This window comes from Juglans microcarpa x Juglans regia, chromosome 4S (assembly GCF_004785595.1).
Source record: "Juglans microcarpa x Juglans regia isolate MS1-56 chromosome 4S, Jm3101_v1.0, whole genome shotgun sequence".
Classification (NCBI taxonomy): Eukaryota; Viridiplantae; Streptophyta; class Magnoliopsida; order Fagales; family Juglandaceae; genus Juglans; species Juglans microcarpa x Juglans regia.
The window spans coordinates 21,881,518-21,904,726 of record NC_054601.1 but is presented as its reverse complement, the minus strand read 5'-3'; the positions used below and the strand labels follow the sequence as shown (position 1 = coordinate 21,904,726).

Genomic DNA, 23,209 nt, shown 5'->3' with positions numbered 1-23,209 from the left:
CATGCATTTCGCTTTCTCAAATTGTTTTAGATTATAAAATTGTTGGTGGGGAAGTTCTGACGACCACGAGTGTGTGTGTGTGTGTATATATATATATATATGATATAATTAATACACGTTAATGGGAGGGCAAACCAAGAAGATTAGGTAGCTCATGATCAAATGACAAGTACTCTGCATAATTTGTTGCAAAATAATTAATTCCTTTTCCCACTAATAATTTATAGTTAGGAATTGCATATGAAAGCTGATGAGATGCTATCCAAGCTTGAAAGTAAATTGGTCTCTCCTTTGGATGCCTGCAACTTTATTATTCAGTTCTTCAACTGTGAGTTTCTCAACTTTGTCTTATTGCATTTCCCTCTTATGTTTTCATATGGTACACTGATCTTGGGACCTCAATTTAATATTTGGAAGATCATTCTGGATCATGAATACTGCATGTTACAAAAGAAAAAAAAAAAAAAAGGTTTTCTTTATTATCTGCTACTCCCATTATGCGCCACTCTGATTCATATATAAGGTTTTTGGTTTTAGTCTCTGATTATGAGTTTTACTTTTTAATGAAGAAGTACCTATTGTTTTCTTCTTGTAATGGCTTCTTCGAAACTGAGGACTTATTATCTGCCATAAATAAAGTGAATAATAACATAGGGCAAAGGGGTCTGACACCAAATCGACTTGGTGCAGTAGCAGAATAATATTTTTAGGGCACCATGACCAGTTCCAGGTCACTTAAGCAGGCTGCTTTTTAATTATTTTGGTTCCTAGATTTATAGTAGTTTGACTTTGTTATAATTTATTTATTTATCTTCATATTAGTGATTTTGAGGTTTTAAGAGTGTGAATAATGGTTGGATTACAGTGGAAATTAGAGACGCAAGAAGTTGATAGATGTAGGCAATACATCTGGTTTTCTTAAGCATCAAACACGTGTGTTTTGGGCATCACACCTTGGTGAATATTCCATTGTTTTTAATCTGGAACAAAGCATGGTTAGCTTTAGAAATTTTAGTAAATGCTTAACCCAAAAGCCTTGACTTTAATCCATTTCAGCTAGTTGTCACGTACTAAGCTCAGAATTTTCATGTGTGTTACTCCATATATATATATATATATATATATATATATATATAAGCATGTGTGTTAAGCATCAAACACGTGTGTTAACGGAACATGCCTTTTATTTTTTATAACTGATTGTTTTTCTAATTCACCTTAATTTTTATGAAACTTTCAGGATCCATCCTCTTCAGTAGCATCTGAATGTTTAAATTACACATTCTCATCCCAGTATTGGTTTAAATTCCATCTTAACACATTTCTTTCTCTTGCACCCTAGTGGCATTACCTTCAAAAGGGAATTTCCCGAGGGAGAGGAACTTCCACTCTGTAATTTGCTGTAATTTCTTTTTCTGTTCTGAAGCTACTTCTTTGTGTAATTTTTTTTGATAAGTTACTTTGTGTAATTAGGACCTTGTACAATACAGGTACTTTGTCGTTGTTTAATTAATTAACTTACGGTGCCAAATGCACAATTATTTTGTGGATTCTAACAAGCCCTTAAAATGAATATTGTCAGTATATACAAGCTGAGAATTTGGGTTTTGAGAACTTTTGGTTGAAATTGATTTGAACTTTATAATTCTTTTTGTTATTTGTTTTGCTTGTTGTTTTTATGCTATGTCTACCCATAAATTATGCTTATTACTTTGTTGTGTTGTTCAATGTTTTATTTTTAGCAAGCAGTAAATGAAATATGGTTCCAAGAAGTGGATGTGGAACATGGAAAATTGAGTCTTTTACCTTAGGTGAAATAATGAGGATTAGATAAGTGGTAGGTTCCAATCGTTTTTCACCTAATAAGCGCATCTGAAAATGGTGCCCCCACCCCCAACCCTCCCCTCTCTCCTTTCCCTTTGGCTGCATGTTTCTAATTGACTCAGATGAATTATTTGGGAAAGTAGAAATGAAAAATGTAACGTGATTTCTAGTTTGCGAGTGCCATTCCCTTTTTTAAATGCTAACTTTGTTACAAGTTTATATATGGTGTATTTAAAACTATATATTTTATATTTTGAAAGAGGGTGAGTTTGTTTTGTTATATGTATTTGCTATGTTCATACAGGAAACTGGCTCAACCTTGAGTTTTTATTTGTTTGATATACAATGGAATTATCAGAGTTAATACCCGGGGTGTGTTTAAATTTTATATTTATGATTAAAGGGAGAAGATAATTTGTGTATCATTCTTATGCTTTTTTTTTTTCATTCTCTTACTTCTCTGTGATCTAAGGAAAGAAAGGGAGGGTTTTTTTTTTTTTTTTTTATTTGGATTGGGGGGGGGGGGGGGGAACAGGTATTGTGGCAGAGAGACATTGAGCTTTGACTCTTCAGCTATGTTTCTTCATGCATTTGTCAAGTCTACCTGCAATTCACGTGTGTTTTTCATGGAAGCTCTTTCCTCCGCCCTCTTCTGGGCTTATGCTACTGTGCATTAAAATAGGATTTAGGCGGGAGTATTGCTGGGAGAGGTTACCAAATAAAGACATCTATGGGTTCCATGATGCAGCTGTCTATTACATTGCAGTTTCTTGTTAAACGGCACCTAAAATCATCTCTTGCCAATTTAAAAAAATGGGGAATAAAAAGATTATCAATATCGTTAAAGGTGTTTGCTCTTTGTTTAAGTAATTACCCCATATAACTTGAAGATGACAAGTGTGTTATATTAACCTTAGGTTTTTTAACAGATCGATATGCTTTGTTCATTTCTTGTTTGTTGTTTTTGTAAGTTTGTCATTTATATTTATTTGTTTGTTGTTTCCTGTTTCAAGTTTGATGTGAGGAACAGAGTAAATTTGTGAGTCTGTGTGAACTTGGTGTGATGATTGGGAGCACCAAATGTTATGTTGTCATGTGTTGGTATAGCTAAAGTTGAAGTTGGTGTCATGAAAATCTGCTAATGAAATTCAATTTGTTCTTGCAGGCATAGCTGAAGTTGGTGTGATGATTGGAAGCACCACTTTGGTGACACTTGTTATTGGTTTTGTGTCTCTACTTGTGCAAAACCTTACACATTTATTTTGGATGATACTAATTATATATGCATGATTTCTTTCTATAATTCATGATCATCAGTACACATTCATTCTCAGGTTCAAGCTATGCACACAAACAACAATCATGTTTTGCTTTTTCTTGAATTTCTGCTACTGTCAACCTTTTTTAAGTAGTGAGTTTCACCTTCCATTTGAAACTGTTTAGCTCGAATCTCATTATTTTCTCTATTTGAAACTTATAGATGGCAAAGAAGAATAAGGAAATGTATTTGCAAGAAATGGAAGCATCCAAGTAGAAAAAAGATGAAGAAATTGTCAACCTTATAAAGGAAGAGGTAGAGCAGATGAAACATCATAGGCATGAGGCCTTTCAGCTTCTGAAAAGTGAAGAAGAAGGAGAAAACTGAGAATATAATCAAGGTACGTTAACAAAGAATTGTAATTTTTTTTTTTTGTCTTTAAGTGCGAAGACTTTTACTGCTGCTAATATAGTTCTCCAATGTGCATAAAACGAAAGAAAATCGATAGAAGGAGCAGCAGCAGAAGTAAGACAAGAAGTCTAACTCTTGATTATATTTAATGAGATTTTCTCCATATATAATGCATTTTTTAGATTTATGCACCTGTTTTGCTCTCACTTGAGTCTTTCAGGTTGCTCTTGATGTTAAAGAAATGCAATCTTTTATTTTTTTGTCTTAATCTTATATTTTATTGTGACATCAACTTGTTTAGAGTGTAGTTGAACAAAGACCATTAGGTTAAAATATTGTGACTTGAGTAGGTTGAACAAAGATCATTAGTTGAACAAAGTCATGAAGTACCTGACTTGAGTTAAAATATTGTGAACTTGGGTTCTTGATTTTGCTTCCTATAAATCGTTGTGCAAATATATAGGTTAAGTAGACTATATGATTTTTTTATAGTTATCAAACTTTAAAACTCCTCATTTCAAGCATTCTAAAGGAATTCATGAAAATAACTAATAGCATGCTTGCTGTCCAATAAAGGCCATTGAGTTTTCTACATGAAAGATATATGAAGATCGTGGGTTAAGAATGTACAAATGATAGGAATTTACTTAGAAATGGAAGAGAACAAGGAAGTATAAAAAATCGCTGAAATTTCATCGTTAAAATGGCATTTGACAGCTTTTTACTAACTTGTTGGAACCAAATTAAATGAAGAGCTAAAGCTTAAAGATGGCTGGTTTTTGTCCCTTGTTTTCAATAGTTTTTCATATAAACAAATAACTTTGGTTGAGCAAAAGATGCAAAAGCCATTGGCACTCACCCTTTGAACACACTATCAATGGCCGGAAGTTTGATCTTGAGGTGCACATGGTCCATGAGAGTTCCGATGGAAAAGTTGCTGTGGTTGGAATTATGTACAGCCCTGATTCTTTCTTGTGATCATCGGTAAATATATAAAAATCAAAGACTCTCTCTCTCTCTCCCCTCTAGACTCTCTCTAATGGCTTGTGTTGTGTATGTTTGTGTTGGGATTTATATTGTGAGATTTTGTGCATTATTTCTGTATGCCAAGTTGATGATTGTACCTTTATTGTTGGGTTAGTTTCAATTAGTTTTTGCTCCTGTCATTTAATGAGTTCCTGTGTTCATTTAATTTGTGGATTTTTTATTTTATTTTGTGAAATATCTTTTCCGGCGATTAAACTTCGCCGGAAATAATTTTTTACACTAAACTTATTATTTTCGGCGACTATATATCGCAGGAAATAATTTTTACCGGCATTTTAGAGTATTTGCGGCGAATATTACAAGTTTTCCCAACCATTTTATTAAGCGGCAATTTATTTTATTTTTCGTAACGACTGCAATTTGCCGGTATAGATCAATCCCAGCGATGTAATGATCGCTGGAACTGAGTTCACAAAATCAATAACTCAATTGCAACGTTTTAAAAATCGCTGGTATTGATGTATACCGGCAAATTTTTATCGCCGCAATTGTTATTTCAAAACTAGTCTATTGCGACGATTTAATAATCGCTGGGAAATGGTATTTCCGGCAATTTTCCATCTTTTAGCGACAATATTAAATCGCTGGAATTGAACTTTCCCAACGATTAACTGAATTGTACCTTGCAATTGCGACGATAAATGGTACTATTTGTGGCGAATTTTATTCGCCGGTAAAGAAAATATTTCTTGACGTTTCTTGGCTTCCGTTGGAGTAGATCAAAAGTGGGGCTTTAATATCGGCGAACATTCAGCAATTTATAAATCGCTGGGAAAGGTGATAGGCAGCGATTTTATTACTTTTTCCAACGAAAGTGAATCGCTGGGAAAGGTGATTCCCCTTGTAGTGTGCATGACTTGCACTATAAGAAAAATAAATATTTATGACGGCTTATGTGACGAAATAACTATTTACAATGACAATGTACTCAATTTAATAGGAAATAATTATTTTGATCGGAAATAATTGACATAAAAAAAATATTGTTTTGTAGCAAAGGTCCCGAGGAACATGCTGCATGTTGGTGTATATAGAATTATGCATTGTTTTATTTAGGTAGTTTCAGTGTATCTGTTTTTGAATTTTTGGCCAATCCAAGAAAAGGACCAAAAGAAAAAAAAAAAGGTAAAAGAACTTAAGGGAAACGTGTTATGTTATTACTAATTTTGATCAGACACATAATCCAAGTCTAATTGTTAGATACATAATTTTAGTACACGGAAAGATAAATACATTAGCCAATGAAGTATAAATTTATTGCCACAGTGCAGGAGGGAAAAGTAGAAACAAAACATATAACAGCATGCAGTTAATAGCTGTATCTGTGATTAGGTGAGTATGACTACTCTTATTAAAGCACTACATAAATATTTTGATCATCATCTTTTTGTCACAGAAATGATTAAATTGGTAATCTCCAGTATGATCTGATCTTGAGAAATGTGTTCCGAAAGAATTTCCTTGTACTTGCAGAAAACCTCCTCAATGATGCCATCTCCAAAGTGACTAACTAGCAAAGGTTCTACAACAGCTCTTATGGGATTGGCAACAATTTCGGATACATCAGAATGGTTGTATTCATTGTTGTAAGTGGTCCTACTAATTTCAGAAAACTCCAGTCTATCAATAGAGAAAGATCCTTCTTCCAAAATCTCGGATTTCACTTCGGATAGAGATGGAGTGTAGTGAGGGATGTTGAAAGAATCCATTTTCTCTTCTTTTATGAGTCCCTATATATGTATAAATGATTCATATGCCAACAAATATTAAGAATGGGGAAGCATAATTTACAATTAATGGTGAGGTTACCTTGGAGACCATGCCATTTAGTGCCATGGCCAAAAGCTCCCACATGGAATTAGAACCGTCCTTGTTAGTTGGATCTTCACTTTTTCTGCCCATAAATGTTAAAACCATTCGTCCTCCTGTTACCATTTCTTCTGCACGACACCTCAAAAATGTAGAGAAATCTCTTTGAAATTGCGAATAGTAAGCCTTCGACACATTTGGTGGGCTTGTGCTTGCGATGTAAGTGTTCCTTTTGTTATTCTCAATCTGTTCAGGAACCTAAAGAACAATAACATTACTTACACACATAAATAGTTATTTATTTCATAATATACGCAGCCAAAATACTGAGACAACATGCTGATCTTGAAACAAGCATGAACGAAAGAACCAGAAGGACAAGATCAGGCAAATGGGTAGCTAGCAGACCAAGCATAAGTACTGCTAGCTCAATGGAAGTTGATATATATACAATACAATATTAGGATTCAAAGCAATCCAGTGCATGCAGAATTGCAGCAACCCACGGCCGCAATTTGCAATGCTTGTAACATACAGCTATAAATGTTGCAAAGAGTACCCAGAATATATATACAGACCAAGCAGATCATGTTACTAAAATCCCATGAAATAAGCAGTAGCAAAGAAAAAAAAAAACTAAGGATTACTCCATAGTTGGGTCTACAAATTTAAGGAACAGGTCCAATAAACGTTTGCTATTTACGTGCTTCCCACATTATAGGGGATGTACTACATGTCACAATATCATATGATCATGACCTCGTATCATATTATTATTGAACCTTGATTATTCATGATAATTGCTGTACTTTTCTTTTATAGTGTTAATAATATAATATAAATAATTAAATCTATCTCTTTCAATTAGCTTAAACTTTAGGACAAGTGATGATTTCATATAGTAGAGGTTTTGAATTTGAACCTTGAATTTACACTCTACCCGGTTTTATTAAATATTCCATTAGTTTAAAATTTTAAGACAAATGAAAATTTTACATATATATAGAAAGAGTTACCTGAGACAACCAATGAAGACTATAAGAAGAATGAAGGAAATGAAGACTCTTCCTCATAAAAAGCCTGCCATAAAAAGAACCGGGAACTCCTGAGAAAAAATATGGACCAGCGTCTTTAGCTTCGAGTTGACTGCTCAAATTTTTCTGGAAGCTTGATAGGGACTTGAAAATAGTATTGAAGTCATTCCCTGGAAGGTCATTTAAAAGCACTTGAATTTCAGGAGATTGATGGCCTGCTCTTTGGCGAAGCTTCTCCACTATCTTAATAAGTTCAGAAACCACGAATAAAGAATTGTGTCCAGAAGAACAACCCAAATCGGCGATGACTAGGCTACTTGGTGAGGTGCTGCTGTAGAGCTTGGTCATAGCCTCCTCTATAATGGGCATGGTCATAGATATCACTTTTTTCTATTCAGAGTCCAAACAATGAATTTGTATGAGTTCTTCATCTGTTTAGTTTACATGATGAACATATATATAGGAGTCTAGGACGTTGTGCACATAATTTTCATCAATTATTTGGATGTTAAAATGCAGAAAATATAGCAAATATTGCAATTTATTGATATATATATATATATATAGTAGGTACATAAGGATGACCCTAAATTGCGTGTATGGATTATTTATTTATTTATTATTTTGATAGAAACAAACATCTTCATTCGAGATAAAAACATTATAGACATTTATCAAACCATAAGGTTTGAGAAAGAAAGTCTGGAATACAATCCCACCACATTTCAATATTCTCAACTCTCAAACATTTCTAGCAAGTTTATAAGCTACCCCATTGCCCTCTCTATACATATGAATAAAAGAACAACTTGTGAAGCACCTACTCAATCTTTCAACTTCAGTAAACAGATTCCCAAACATGGAATTCGACATATTATTTTGCTGCAAAGAATTAACTAACAGAAAACAGTCACTCTCAACCTCAATATGTGAGATGCCCATAGTGGAACACAATTGCATTCCTCTTAAGACAGTAAGTAACTCGATGGCTTTTGGTTCTTCCACCTCTACTTCAAGTTTGGAAGCAGCCATAACAAGTTTCCCCTCTGAGTCCCGTAAAATAACACCAAATCCAGCCTTATGAAGATCTATAAACATAGTACTATCAGTGTTGAGCTTAAGAACCCCAGGCGGAGGAGGTTTCCAACTGTAATGATGTCAAACCTGAACCTGGGATTTAACCATGACATATTTATAACTCTGCAAAAGCCCCAAAGAATGAGAAGTAACATGTCGAGGACTTAAACTAGCATTAGCAAACTCTAACTTATTTCGCCTATACCAAAAGCCCCATGCAAGACAGCAAAGTAAAGCCAATTCATTAATGTCCTTTTAATCAACAACATGCATTGCCAAGTCAGAAAAACTAAGAGAGGTAACATTAGCCAAAGAAGGCAAAAACTGATTCCTTGAATCCCGAATTTGGCCGCACCTAAACGCTGCATGCAACATATATTCAACAGAATGCCCACAGAACCTGCATGTAGCTACTGTTATCACCATTTTCTGCACCAATTTATCCTTTGAAGGCAGACCATCTTTGCATGCCCACCATGCAAACACTTTTACCTTATTAGGAATAGGCATCCTCCACAAAGCTTTCCATAATCTATTCTCTCTCCCCATTAAATAGGACTTCGCTGTAGCAAAACCAGTTTGGGACATAATAAGCTTGTAACAACTTTTTTCTGAAAATTGCCCATTTCTTTCTCGGCTCCAAATCAGTTTATCGGCAGTACCTTCTGAAGAAACCATAACTTTCATAATATCAGCCACAACCATTGGATTGAAGAGAGTTCTAATTTTGTGAAAATCCCACCCCCTAGTTTCCTCTTGAATAAAAGAAGCCACTACATCATCCCCATACTACACCTCTACCCCAATCTCTAGACCCAAAGCCAGATGCCCTGGAACCCATTTATCATGCCATAACTTTGCTGTCATCCCATCACCAATCCTCCATATACATCCCTCCCTCAACCAACTCTTAGCCTTCCACATGCCCCTCCACGTATAAGAAGGGCAATGCCCCAAGCTAGACTCCAAGAAACTTGACTTAGAGAAATATCTAGCCTTGAGAAGTTGATATAAAACAGATTCCTCATTTTGCATTAACTTCTATCCTGGCTTTGCAAGAAGGGTAAGATTAAAATTTCGAAGATTCTTGAATCCCATTCCTTTTCTAGCGTTGCCTTCACACATGTTCCACCAACTAATCCAATGAATCTTTCTTTCCTCCTTCTTTTGTCCCCACCAAAATTTAGCCATTAAACCCTCTAATTCCAAACATAAACTTGCAGGTAATAGAAAGCAACTCATTGAATAAGTTAGAATCGATAATGCAACAGCCTTTAACAAAATCTCCTTACCCCCTTGAGACAACAATTTTTCTTTCCAGTTTTGTAATTTCTGCCAAACTTGTTGCTTGATAGATTGAAATGCCCTTGATTTTGATCTACCCACTATAGGAGGCAGCCCAAGATACTTCTCATACTGCTGAATATCACCATTACCCCATAATGACCGAATCTCTTGCTTTAACTCCTGCCCCACATTACTATTAAAAACCATCAAAGTTTTCTCTTTATTAATTTTTTGCCTTGAAACACTCTCATAAACATCTAACACCGCCTGCACCCTCCTATTTTGCTCCACATCCGTCTTGCAAAATATAACACTATCATCTGCGAATAGCAAATGATTAATGTTAGGGGCATTCCTACAAATTTTAAGGCCAGAAATATTCTTCGTCATCCTAGCTATGTTCAACAAAGTGGAAAGCCCTTCAGTACAAAATAGGAAAAGATAAGGGGACAACGGATCCCCTTATCTCAATCCCCTACTAGGAAAATTTGGCCCTTTTGGTTCTCCATTAACCAACACTGGAAAAGAAACTATTTTAACACAGAACATCACCAAAGAAATAAAACTTGGTTGGAACCCCATTATCTCCATCACCTTCTAAAGAGAACGCCATTTAACTTTATCGTAAGCCTTACTCATATTTAATTTCAAAGACATAAACCCTTGTTTTCCTTTCTTCTTATGCTTTAAAAAATGTACTAATTCATAAGCAATTAGTATATTATCCGTAATTAAATGACCAGGAACAAAAGCACTCTGACTCTCCCCAATTATGCTTGGTAAAACAGCTTTCAAATGATTGGCAATAACTTTAGAAATAAGCTTATAGGCCACATTATACAAGCTAATGGGCTTATAGTCTGCAACAACAGCAGGACATTTTGTCTTAGGAATAAGAGTGATATATGTATGATTAAGAGATGAAGGAAAAACACTTGAGTTCAAAGCCTGGAACACTACTCCCTATACTGAAGGTCCCACCACATGCCAATATTTCTGATAGAATGCAGGAGACATCCCATCAGGACCTGGTGTCGTAGATGGGTTCATTTCAGACAAAGCCCAACACATTTCAGCTTCAGTAAAACTTCGACTTAGCTCCTCATTCATAGCTGGTGTTACTCGATTAGCAATAGCTTCAAGAAAATCAGTAGAGCCACTTGGATTGCAGCTCGTAAAAAAGTTCTCAAAATAATCCAAGAGAACCTTATCCCTTTGTGCACCAACCTGTCAAACCCCTTCCCCATCTTTTAATCTTCTCAATCGATTTTTCCTCCTTCTTTGAGAAGCCTTCATGTGAAAATATTTCGAATTTTTATCACCATCCTTAAGCCACAATGCTTTAGACCTTTGACTCCACATCACCTCATCTCTTTCCAACCATTTCTGAACATCCTCTCGAGCCTTAGTATGATCTGTATTTAAAACTCCTACTGGGTCAGAAACATTCAGCATCTCCATATTTTGTCGAGCCAAGTGTAATTGCTTTTTAATATTACCAAAAAAAATCTTATTCCAATTAGCTAGATGACTCCCATACTCCTTAATCTTATTCATGATTTCCATCATGCTATTCCCCCCTTCCACTCTCCTCCACGTAGCCTTAACAATATCCTCACAAGCTTGTTCACCTACCCACATTTCCTCAAACTTAAACCGTCTTCTAAAGCGAGTATGGCCACCTTCCCCTTCTGTATTAACCCATTTAGGAACATGGTCTGAATAGGCCTCCAACCCATGTATAACAGATGCGTTTGGAAATTTCCCAACCAAGGTTGATCTACCAACGCTCGATCTAGCCTCTCACTAGTACATAGAGATCCTCCCTTTCGATTACTTCATGTAAATTTATTACCTATAAACCCCATGTCCCTTAAAAAACAATCACTAACCACATCCCTAAAAGCAGCGATTTGCCTATGCGGTCTGGGCCTCCCACCCCATTTTTCATTATGATGCAAAACTTCATTAAAACCCCCAATCACCATCTACGCCTCACCATTAATTCTACCCAATCGTCTTAACAGATCCCAAGATCTAGACCGTAGGCTCACTTTAGGAAAACCATACATACTAGTGAAAAACCAAGCCCCTTTATCAAGATCATCTTCAACCAAAGCATCAATATGGCAATGAGAATAATTAAGCACCGATAAAGAGATATCCCTTCCCCACATTAGCGCTAGTCCCCCCTTCCTCCCCCGACAATCATCTACTAAACAGTTCACAAAACCTAATTTAAACTTGCATACCTCAAATTCATGTGCCTTAAGACGTGTCTCCTGTAAGAATAGGATATCGGGAGCTTCCCCCTTCACCAAATCATAGAGGGTTCAAATGCCCCGTGGGTTCCCAAGCCCATGGACATTCCAGCTTATAATTTTCATTGGTTGTAGCGGTGCTGTTCAACAGCCATCGCCGATTCCATGATAGCACTCTGAGATTCTTCGTTCGCAATTCCCCCTGCTGAGGTGCCACGCTTGCTGGGTCTACCATTTCCTCTTCCACCGATACATAGAGCCTTTCTCTTTGTTGGAAAAAAACATTGTTGAAAACCGTCGACTGCAAAACTGGTTGGGTTAGAAATAAAAGAAAGCCATTTCCATTTTTTGCTTGAAAACCCATTAGGTTTTTCTATCTTTACAGCACCTAGTCGAGTACTCCCTATCCCTCGTAGAGATTTATTCATGCGAACTGGCCCATCCACTTGAACGTGCTTTTTAAGCCCAGCCACTCGAACAGCCTGATCTGGCCCATCAACCTGTGCAACTTGATCTAGCCCTTTCACTTGAACAGCCTGTACTGGCCCATCAACTTGATTATCCTGAGCTGATCGATTAACTTTAGCAACCTGAGTTGGCCCATCAACCTGATCAACTTGAATTGGCCTAACTACTTGAACAGGCCCAGCAAGAACCTCATCTGCAACGGTTCCTACCTTCTCGCCCCCTCTTTTAACCGATCCCACCTTTTCAGCCGAACCCACGAAAGATTCAAAACAGTCCGGAACATTTATCGCCAAAGCCTTATTTTTCGCCATAGAAGCAGAAGCCGCTACGTCCACTTTTTCGATCATCAGAACTCCCCCTGTGTCTGAAGCAGCCGATGGAGCATCACGTCTACCAGTATGAAAACTATATTGTTTGTCCCAAGAACGGTCATCGCAGAAAAGATCACCATACCTAGAAGCCCTTAACCAGACACCATACGGTAGATATTCTTCCATATCGACTTGGGTACCTTTCTTCCACAATGCACATTCGTTATCCCTATAGCCCATGCACCCACGTAAGTAGTAGAAATTGGTTAATCTCTCATAAGAGAAATGAACTCAACATGAGACATCCGCAGCCAATAAAAGCCTAGTTCCTCGCATAAGAGGTTTCGACACGTCCAGGGTTACTCTTACCGGCAGAAAATCTCCCAAAGCCAACTCACTTGTTTCCAAATCCACCTCTTCTACCCTTCCTAATTTCTTACCAATACGAGCCCCAACAGGTACATTTCGAGCCCGCAGAGGTAGATCATGAATCCTTACCCAGAAAGTTGCTTCCCGGATCTGTATTTGATGCACCTGTTTACTCCCATCGACCTCTTGGACCAACACTAAATGCTTATCAAAGGACCAAGGGCCCGCCCTCAACACTCTTTCCTTATCACGTATATCATTGAATTCAACAAAGAAAAAGTTTACTTTGAGATCACGAATTCGAACACCCCTCACTGGCCTCCATGCTCGCTTCATGATTAATTTGAAGGCTTCACGATTGTAATGCTTTTTAGTAAAAAGAGTCATCACCAAACCCTTTCCTTGACACAAGGAAATATCTTCCAACTTGCAGGATTCCACCACCACTTCGTCCTCCTCTTGTTCAGTCAAAGAGAGCCTCTGATACATACCATCAAGATCGTTCACCATACCATTGTAATCACCAGATAACAATAGAGAAACCAAAAAAACTGCACTTCGGCAGTTGAAAAGACCTCTACTCAGACCTAGCGTCTTAGTGAGGAAAAAGGTCTCTAGTGTATAGATTATTTAAAATAGCAAGATATAATCCTTGTATGTTTAATATTTTCCCTAAAAAATGGTAGTGATATACCAACAATTCTTATGCAGGGTAATGATATACTCACAACTCGTTCACAACTCAATTATAATTAGTTAAGTAAAAAATAGGTTCAATTTTAATACATACTTGGTTACAACTTTCAATTTAAAATGAAATTGTAAAAGATTGGTAAATTATCATTTTTCATTTTCCCTATATAGCAAGAAGATCCGGATCTAATGGAATAATTAATATTGAGTAGTATCAATTAATAATAGTGATGCGTACGTGGCACATGATCTAGATCAGTCCTCGAAAAGGTAGACATGCATCCACCTTCAAAATTAAAAGGAATATGCAAAATATGTAGATATAAGCCTCTAATTCACGATCTCAACCTCAAACTTCGAGAGATATATACCATGGACAGCCTGAGTTTTCAGGGCAAATATATTGTTCTAGGACGTGCGCGGCCAACTTCATGAATTAATGCCTTAATTGCACGCACACTAATTGCAAAATGTGTGATTGCTATGGGATCATAAGGGAATTAGTGAAAGAGGCCAACGTACGGGATCTAATAATGTCTTCGATCTCAGTTGTAAAATGGCATGCATGCATGCAGTGATTATAATTTACGAAACATTTTCGGATCAATTGTTTGCATAATAAGAAATCATGACCTGTAAAATTTTTTTGCCTTTTCTCTAGAAAGAGAAGCTCTTCATTCTCTCTAGAAAATCTAAATTACTCCGAGTGCCTTCGCCGGAGAGGAGGGTGAGAGCTGTGATATGCTTTCCACCCTGCTCTCCAGCTCTATTTCCTTCCCACCATCACTGTGTCAATATGCTTAGATGGTTGTGTTTTTTTTTTCTTCTCCTCCCCTCCACTGGTTTGATTGGTTTTCTTTAGGTCTACTACACTCCGTCCACATTTGGTTGACACGCACCCCACAATGCAACCCTACTAGCACTAATTTACTGGCAAGACGCGGAACTGCGACAAAACTCTCAGCTCGTGACCCTCACGCGCAGCTTGTTTCAGCACATGGTCTTCACTTGCCGGCCGCGCCCTGAAAATTCTATCAGCTACACGTGCCGAACCAGCAAATTCTCCACCTCATGATCTTTCAGATCTGCCCCATCTCAGCTCCCAACCATCGGTGCGTGGTGGCCACATGCCACCATAGTGACGTGGGAAGGCAGATGATCTGTCGCAAATCTGTCTATTTGATCTCACTCTTTTGACTATGTTATCGCTTGTCCTAACCATTGCTCTTGAAAAGAGGACTATGGATTTCTTCAAAAAATATCTCAAGAAAATAAACTACAGTGCACCGACAGCTTATACTGCCTCAAGCAGTGGCTTACCTAAAAGCCATCTTTTAAGACGATGCCCTCTTTGTAAGGCATGGGTGGATACCAAAAAATTGGTTCCAAATCCCGTTTTATTTTCCTTCTATTCAACATTTTTGCACTATGGTTATTATACTGGCCAGATGTTTGTTGGGAACCTCACTCTCTCTTCATGTATCGTCTTTTCGGTTTCAATGAAATTTGCTTGCTTAAAAAAAAAAAAAAAGAGAGAGAGAGAGAGAGAGAGAGAAGAGAAGAGAAGAGAAATAATATTGACCTGTAAGTGGGAGTTGTTTGAGTAACTGGTTTCTCCCGTTCCTGCGTTCATGTGGAGCACTTCGCCAACTTCCATCTCTCTCGATCTCGATGTTTCGCCGCAGCTACCCTTGCGTACTTGCGTTGCTGTGTGAGCGAGCTTGTGCTGATTTCTTGATGCTGCGCCTCAGATCTGTACTTATGCTAGCTTTTAATTAAGAAGCCAGCTAGCTACTCATGTCCTAATTATCCAGCCCTTATGTGATGCGACCCTAATATTTTATTACCTTCTACAGCTGTTACGCCAGAATAAAAGGACGTTCCACATGACGAGCTTCCGTTCTGCCCAAAAAATTATTTATTTTCCCGGCCCATTAGAATCGTTCTCCAAGCACCTCAAAATTTTCCCGGCCCATTAGAATCGTTCAAGCTGGTTGATCTGTGCATGTTTTTCTTTTTAAATGATACGCGTGTTCCCTTTAAAAAATATAGGTAAATCTGAACTTATATTAAAAAATTCTGCATAGTTTTCAATCGCATCTTCTCCACAGGTTTTTTCTACTTTTCTTTGTGCTCGATTTTCAATATGTTTTGTAGCATGCATTTCTTGACTGTAGTGAAGCCTGCAAACTTCATTAATATATATATTATACCAGGAGGGAATCGCAATAGATACTAGATATAAAATACAAAATTGAAAATAGTTTTGGCTATATATATAAATACACACAGTACATGTCAAACAAACGGGCAATGACTTATTCCATTTTTTTTTTTTTTCTCTGGAAAGTGATATTTTATACAACTTAATTATCTGCATAGTTTTCATTCGCATCTTCTCCACATTTTTCTTCTACTTTTCTTTGTGCTCGATTTTCAATAAGTTTTGTACATAGTGCCGCATTCATTTCTTGATTGTAGTGATGCCTGCAAACTTCAATATATTATACCAGGAGGGAATCGCAATAAAAACTAGATAACATGCAAAATTGAAAATAGTTTTGGCCACTAATTTCGTTAATTAGTACTGTATTGTATTTCAATTTCTGTCCTTTTTGCTTGTCTTTTATATGTTGTTTAATTTGAAACGGGGAAGAATAAGGTCAAAAAGCAGGTAGAGCCGGTCGATCGGTTTGGATAAAGGGTGACAACATGTAGCATGATCTGTGAATTCAATATGAACAAATATGAAATTAGTGGGTGTTTGTGTTTTATATAAAGAGTCAAAATGAGTTAACCCGTTAAGACACGATTAATAAACAGGTCAACCCGCTTATCCCGAAATCAACCGCAACAACTCGTTTAAGTTTTATTTTTAAATTATAATTTTATTATTGTTGAGTTGTAATATTAATATTTTTCAATATTCTTATATTTTTATTATTGAGATTGTAATTCTGAACCTATGCTCATATTTGTTATTGTAGAGTTTGTAATATTGGTTTTATTAGAGGTTAAAATTTGAAAAATATTGATTTTTTTTGTTAATAGTTATTATTATTTTTTAGATATTGTGGCTATTAATAAATATAGATTTTAACTTTTATGCGAAATTATGTTAATCAGGTCAAATGGGTTATGCATGTTAGTTCAACCTATTTAAATGAAACATGTTGAAATGAGTTGTGTTGACCTATTTATAATAAATTGTTAAACGGGTCAAAAAGGGTGACACGACCCATTATTTAAATGGATTGGGTTAGAGTTTGAAAGTTTGACATATTTAGTTTAACTAGTCGAATTCGGATTTATCTATATAGTCGAATGCCCAAGACTTGATACAACATGAACACAACTTGCAAATATGAATTGCCACCCCTGGGAGCTAAATAGAAAGAGCAAAAATAAATATTCATCCAAATCAAATTGAAGGAAAATAATAAATTACAAGTAATTAGTACACTCTCAAAGGGGAAGCGTGCTCAACTGGTTTTCTTTTGCAAAGAAATTTTCTCAAATGGGCATTCTAATTGGTTTATTGCCGACTCTTATAACTTGGCGTCTATGGCAATGCCGTTGCAAGGTGCGCATGGAAGGTCTTACTTAATCAGTGGAAGGGGTGTGCCGAATCATTTGAGACTTACACAAACATGTTATAGGAAACATCTTGAACCCATATTTCTAAGCACTCCTGAAAATATCATGAACAAGTAAACATAGCAAGAACATTATGTAAATCCGATTACAAAACATCACATAGCAAGAGATTATAATCAATCAACTAGTTCATATGATAGCACATAAGAATGCAAAGTTCACACGATGTATACAAATATTATCCAAAGTAGGTTGAAAGTCCACTTACAAATATTCGAAGCAATACAAATTTCACAATCAAGCAAGCTGAAAATATAATTGGAACTATTAGACGTAGTAATCAACACAAACCCTAGTCCGAATAGGTGTAGGTGTGTGTTGTGTCTTGGGTTTACTCCCCCATGATCTGTGAAACCTAACCCACGGCTTGAATGGCTCTCCATGTATTTGGTCTTTCTCTTTCAAAGGTCTCATGTTCACGTGTATATGCTAATGGTGGTTCGGTTTTCCTCTTGAGGAAAAACCCTAGTTCTTCACGATTTTAGAAACAACCAAACGAAGCCTTCCAATCCCCTTCAAGCCTCGGGATGGAGTGTGTGTTCCTTCACCCAAACCGAACCCTTTCTTTCCCAGGAGAATCCCCATGAATGTGTGTGTTTCAATAAAAAGAAACGTGTAGAGATGTAGTGGGTGTTACCGTGCGAGTCTTCTCCCAACGAGGGTTCCTTACTCCTATTTTCTTCATATGATTGGATGGGTAGAGATGGTAGAGTGTAGATGGCATTTGGATGGAGAGAAATGGTGAGAAAGTGGAGAGGTGAGCTTCTATCCAAGGTGGTCGAGTGAGAGAGAGAGAGAGAGAGAGAGAGAGAGAGAGAGAGAGAGTAAGAGAATCCAAAAATGAAATGGACAAAGTGTCCCCTTGGTGTGTGTCTCCTTTTGGACGCCGGCCCTTGAGCTACCTCTTTTATAGACCACCGAGTACCTTTCCATGACCTAGGGAATCTTAAATGTTGGATGCATGTGTGTCATGTGTAACTAGCCCCTTAGCTTCTACCGAAACCCTTCCCTTTCTTTTTGGGCTTGTTCTTCTTCGGGAAGTCCAAGTGTCTTCTGTAGCTTGAGTGACAAGTGGCATGCCTTTTAGTTTAAGAAATTTGATTTCCCTAAGTGCCCTTAGGCGTGTGACACAAAGTGATCTAGGTTCATTGAACGTTTTGGGGTGTGTTGGTCATTTGACACAACCCTAATCCTAGACTCTTGCATCTTAGGTACATGCATGCTTGCTTGCCAAGTGGCAAATGGCATGTAGGGATGTGTGTGTTTGTTCCTCTTTGCCTTCCATCTCAACTTCCAACAAGGCCTTTCCTCTTCTCCAAATACTTAAGGTGGTGTGTGGATCCTTTTCTCTTTCCCATGAACCTTCTTCTAGAATTCTTAAGTGAGTGACATGTGGCACGTGTAAGGGAGAGTGGTGTAGTGGCCGAAACCTAGGAACTAGGGTTTTTGTTTTATCCCATCCACCTCTTCCACTTCTAATCATAGCCTTCTTCTAGAAAGTCCCCTTTTTGAATGCATGTGTGACACTTGGCAACAAGGTGGTTGGAACCTCTTAGGTAGGCATGAACTGCTCTTGGCCAAAACCCTAATCTATTGGTGGAATGTGCCTTAGTCCCTTAAGCTCCCCCATGCGCCACTTTCCCATGCAAATCTTCTTGGAACTCACATGGCTTTGACAAGTGTCATGCAAAAACGTGGATGGTTGGTGAGACAAGTGTCAAAAATAGGTGGCCTTTGTCATGGAAGGCGTGCAAGGGCTTTTGGCTTTTCGAAACCCTAAAGTCTCTCACCCATATTTTCCTTAATCAAGTCTAGGTTCATTGAACTTTGTGTCTGACATGTGGCCAAACCTTTAGTGTGTTGGGCGTGTGCCCCTTGTTCCTCTAGGGTTTTAAGCCTTTCCCCAATGGGCTGATCGAATTCCTATGGCCTTGTTGGGCCTATGCTATGGGCTTATATGCCTAATGCGTTAAAATTAAATAGAGTCCAAGGTTTCTAAGTATTCTAGCATGACCCAAAAATTTAAGATAAACAGGCAACAAAATACATGCGAAGACTTATCTAAGTCCGAGTTGTCAAACATAGATTTCATTTATTGTAATGGACGAAACTGTCATAATATATAAGCAAGCCGTCACAGAAACTTTTTGGTGATGGTTTGAAATCGTCCCCACCACCGTCACCAGAAAAGACATCACAGAAAGTGTTTTGTGGCGGTTCAATTGTCAATAAAAGATTTTTTTTTTTTTTTTTTTTTGGTGATGGTTGAAAGTTTGCCATGAGTTGCAATGTTCAAACATGCATAGATTTTGTGACAATCAAATTTCATCATAGAAAGTATGTTCGAACGTCGATAATAACATTCAATCTTTCGCATGTTATTAAGAAATTGTTCAAATGTGCAATGAAGATAGCCAAAAAAGAAGCATCACAAAATGATGTTAATGCATGTTGGAGATTAGGCAAACCAAAGGTTCACATAAATGTTACTGATCCCAGTTTAGGCATGATTACAATCAAGACAAGAACTTTAGGGGACTTGAACCGCTAAATAAGAAAATATGTGTAACACCCCATATTTTAGTGTATTTTTATTGAATGATTATTTTTATTAATTCAAAAATTTATTCTCTTGTTTTAAAATTATCGGATATTTTTAAATGGTTTATTTTATGATCTTTAAATTGTGAAAAAATTAATTTGAGATGTTTCCTTAATATTTATTATTGTTATGCATTTAAATTGTTATTCTTTTAAATTAATTGATTGTTGGATTTAATTATTTTATTTTCATTGTATCATTACGTTTAAATTATTTTAATTGACTTGCGGTTTTAAAATCTTTTCCGTTGGATCATTTTTGTGATCCAAGATGTGAGGATTGAACCTCATTTCTTTCCCTCCACTTTTCTTTTTCCTCCTTTTTCTTTTCTTCTTTTCTTTCTTTTCTTTTCTCTCCTTCTCTCTCTTCTCTCCCGCGGAAGCTCTCCACTCTCTCCCCGCGTCAGCGTCTTCCTCACCCAGCCCACCGCCGTCGCGCCGCCGTGGCTGGCACCGCCCAGCCCATCGTCTTCCCCTCCCTCCGGCGACCACCTCCCTTCAGTTTCAGCCTCCCTCGCGCCGCCGTTAGCCACCTCGAGCTCCTCAAAGCCGCGTCATTCCTTCCGCCGTTGCGCCGCCGCCGCGCCACCTCCAGCCACCATTTCTTCACCACATCATCCTCGACCTCCTAGCAACCCAATGCACCTATCCTTAGCTCCGATCCGCCACCGATGAAGCACATCCAACTCCCTTTCCGTTTTGGGCATTTTTGGCCTAAAACCGCCTCCTATGCCGCCACCCACGGCAAACCACCACCACTCTATCAATTTCAGGTTTTGGGTTGTCTCCGTTCAAAAATGGATATTTGAGACCCACGGCCACAGTGCATTTTGCACTGTTCTGTTGCGGTGCCGCCACTTCTAGCACCTCCGTGATCTTTCAAAAATTATATTATAGCATTGTAAGTATTTTCTCAAGGAACTTTTGAGAGTTAAATGTATTCTGCGCTAACTCATATTTACTGTGAATTGGTTGGTTGTGCCAGACTGAGTCCGAGAAGTAAGGGGGTCGGTTGGATTGGATTATGGAGTTGTTTGTGTGATTGGTTTATGCTGTGAGATTTATTGGCAGTTTCGGGTTTAAATATTAGTGTTTCGAGTTCGACATTGGTTACGGTGGATATTGATGATTTTAGAAAGTGATGATATATTTTGGAATTATGAAGGTTTTAAGTTTTGAGGAATTAAAATAGGTTATTTTAGAAGTTTAAGCTTAAATATCGAAATATGTGATTGATTGGAAACTTACAGAAATTACGTAACTATTTTATAGGTGACGATTTATAGTCGACTCGACTTTTTGAGGAAAATTCTGAAAAAACTAAGAATTCCAGGTAAGCGGGGTTCCTATGCTAGGTTTTATATGAATTATTGAGACTGAGGTTGACATTCTGAAAACTTTGCATATTTTGTGATAAAATGAAAACTTGAGAAAAACCAACCTCGGTCGTTTATTTGCATCACTCATGAAATCTGTACGGAAAAGAGAAAATATTTTTCTGACATGCATTGTGTAGACATGAGCAATATTTGACATATTTCTGAAATATGCAAAAGAGCGAATATGATATCATTGAGATTTTTTTTATACATGTGATATGAAATGATTTGGATATGTTTTTGATCAAATGGAAAGGATATGAATATGTTTCGCACGTGTTTTGATATAATATATATATGATAAACCTTTGGCATACTTATCTGTTCTGGATCTGATTCTGAATATGGTTCTGATATGATGATACTGGTTCAAGTGATATGGTTGGTACCACCATGATATGATATGATATGATATGAGTGCACCCACTTTGAAAACAAAGTGGTCTTTTTACGTGTTCTTTCCTGTGTGCACACTTGGGGCTCCGAGATTGAAAAATGGAAAGTTCACCATATGATACTGCCTGGTTTGGCCACCGGGGATAGCACAACCCTACCACGGGGGTTAAACATGGTATATGATATGATACGATATGACATGATACGATAAGATGAAGAGGTTCAGTTATGTTATGCCAAAGCGATTTTGAATATGAAAATGATATTTAATATGTACAGTTGGTTTTCGAATATGAAAATAGTTTTTGAATGCCAAAAAGGTCTTTGATTATGAAACGGATCTTTGAATATGAACAGTTGGATGTTGAATATGAAAATGGTCTTTGAATATGGAAAGTGTCTTTAAATATGAACAATTAATTTTTGAGTCTAAAAAGTCTGAAAATTCGCTCTGATTTTCTGATAACATGTTTCTGAGATCTGCATATAAAAATATAATGTTTTGTTTCTGCATACTGAACTTTTTGAAAAGGCTCATGCTTGCACGCTTGTATATGTTCTCTGCTTACTGAGTTGTTGATAACTCACCCCCTCTTATCTCCAATATTTTCAGATGATTTGAATATTTCTAGTTGAGGATCAAGAATATGGAGCATATGTAAGATGAGTTAAGAATAGTGGTTTAAGCATAGGAGGTTTGCATGAGTATTGAGGATTTTGTTATTCAATAAGTTTGTTGCGTTTTGATGATATGAATTGTTGGGAGTTTGATGTTTTTATTAAGACTTTGTATTGTCTTGGATTAATTATACTGGAGTATTTGATGTGAATTAATGAGTAGTTTGTGAGATAAAGAAAAATTTGATTATGTACTATGTGGATGGAAAATGATTTTTAACGACATGAGTTAACTCTTTGGACTCTCGGGGACGGGGCGTTACAATATGCATGGCCTACACAACTAGAAAAATGAGCATTTGTGATGAGTTATGTTACCAAATAACTATTTACAATGAGAATGTACTCAATTTATTAGGAAAGAATTACTTTGATAGGAAATAACTAGCAGCAAATAAATATTTGTTAGTAGCTAAGATCCCTAGGAACATGCTGCATGTTGGTGTATATAGAATTATGCATTGTTTTATTTAGGTAGTTTCAGTGTGTCTGCTTTTGCCATTTTGGCCAAGACAAAAAAAACAAAAAACACACTTTAGGGCAACGTGTTATGTTGTCCCTAATTTTGATCAGACACATAGTCCAACTCTAATTTTCAGATACAAAATTTTAGTACACGGAAAGATAAAAACCTTAGCCAATTAAGTAT

The 23,209-nt window shown here is 37.0% G+C and overlaps 1 protein-coding gene across 1 annotated transcript; it reads right to left on the bottom strand.

Moving 5' to 3' along the window:
* Positions 1–5,689: 5,689 nt before the first annotated feature.
* Positions 5,690–15,644, bottom strand: LOC121263522 (S-adenosyl-L-methionine:benzoic acid/salicylic acid carboxyl methyltransferase 2-like). The gene is made up of 4 exons (XM_041166456.1): positions 15,432–15,644; positions 7,366–7,773; positions 6,350–6,607; positions 5,690–6,270 (listed from the first exon to the last, which is right to left on the bottom strand). The coding sequence occupies exons 1-4, from the start codon at positions 15,504–15,506 to the stop codon at positions 5,920–5,922; spliced, it is 1,092 nt and encodes a 363-aa protein (XP_041022390.1). The 5' UTR covers positions 15,507–15,644; the 3' UTR covers positions 5,690–5,919.
* Positions 15,645–23,209: the final 7,565 nt, after the last annotated feature.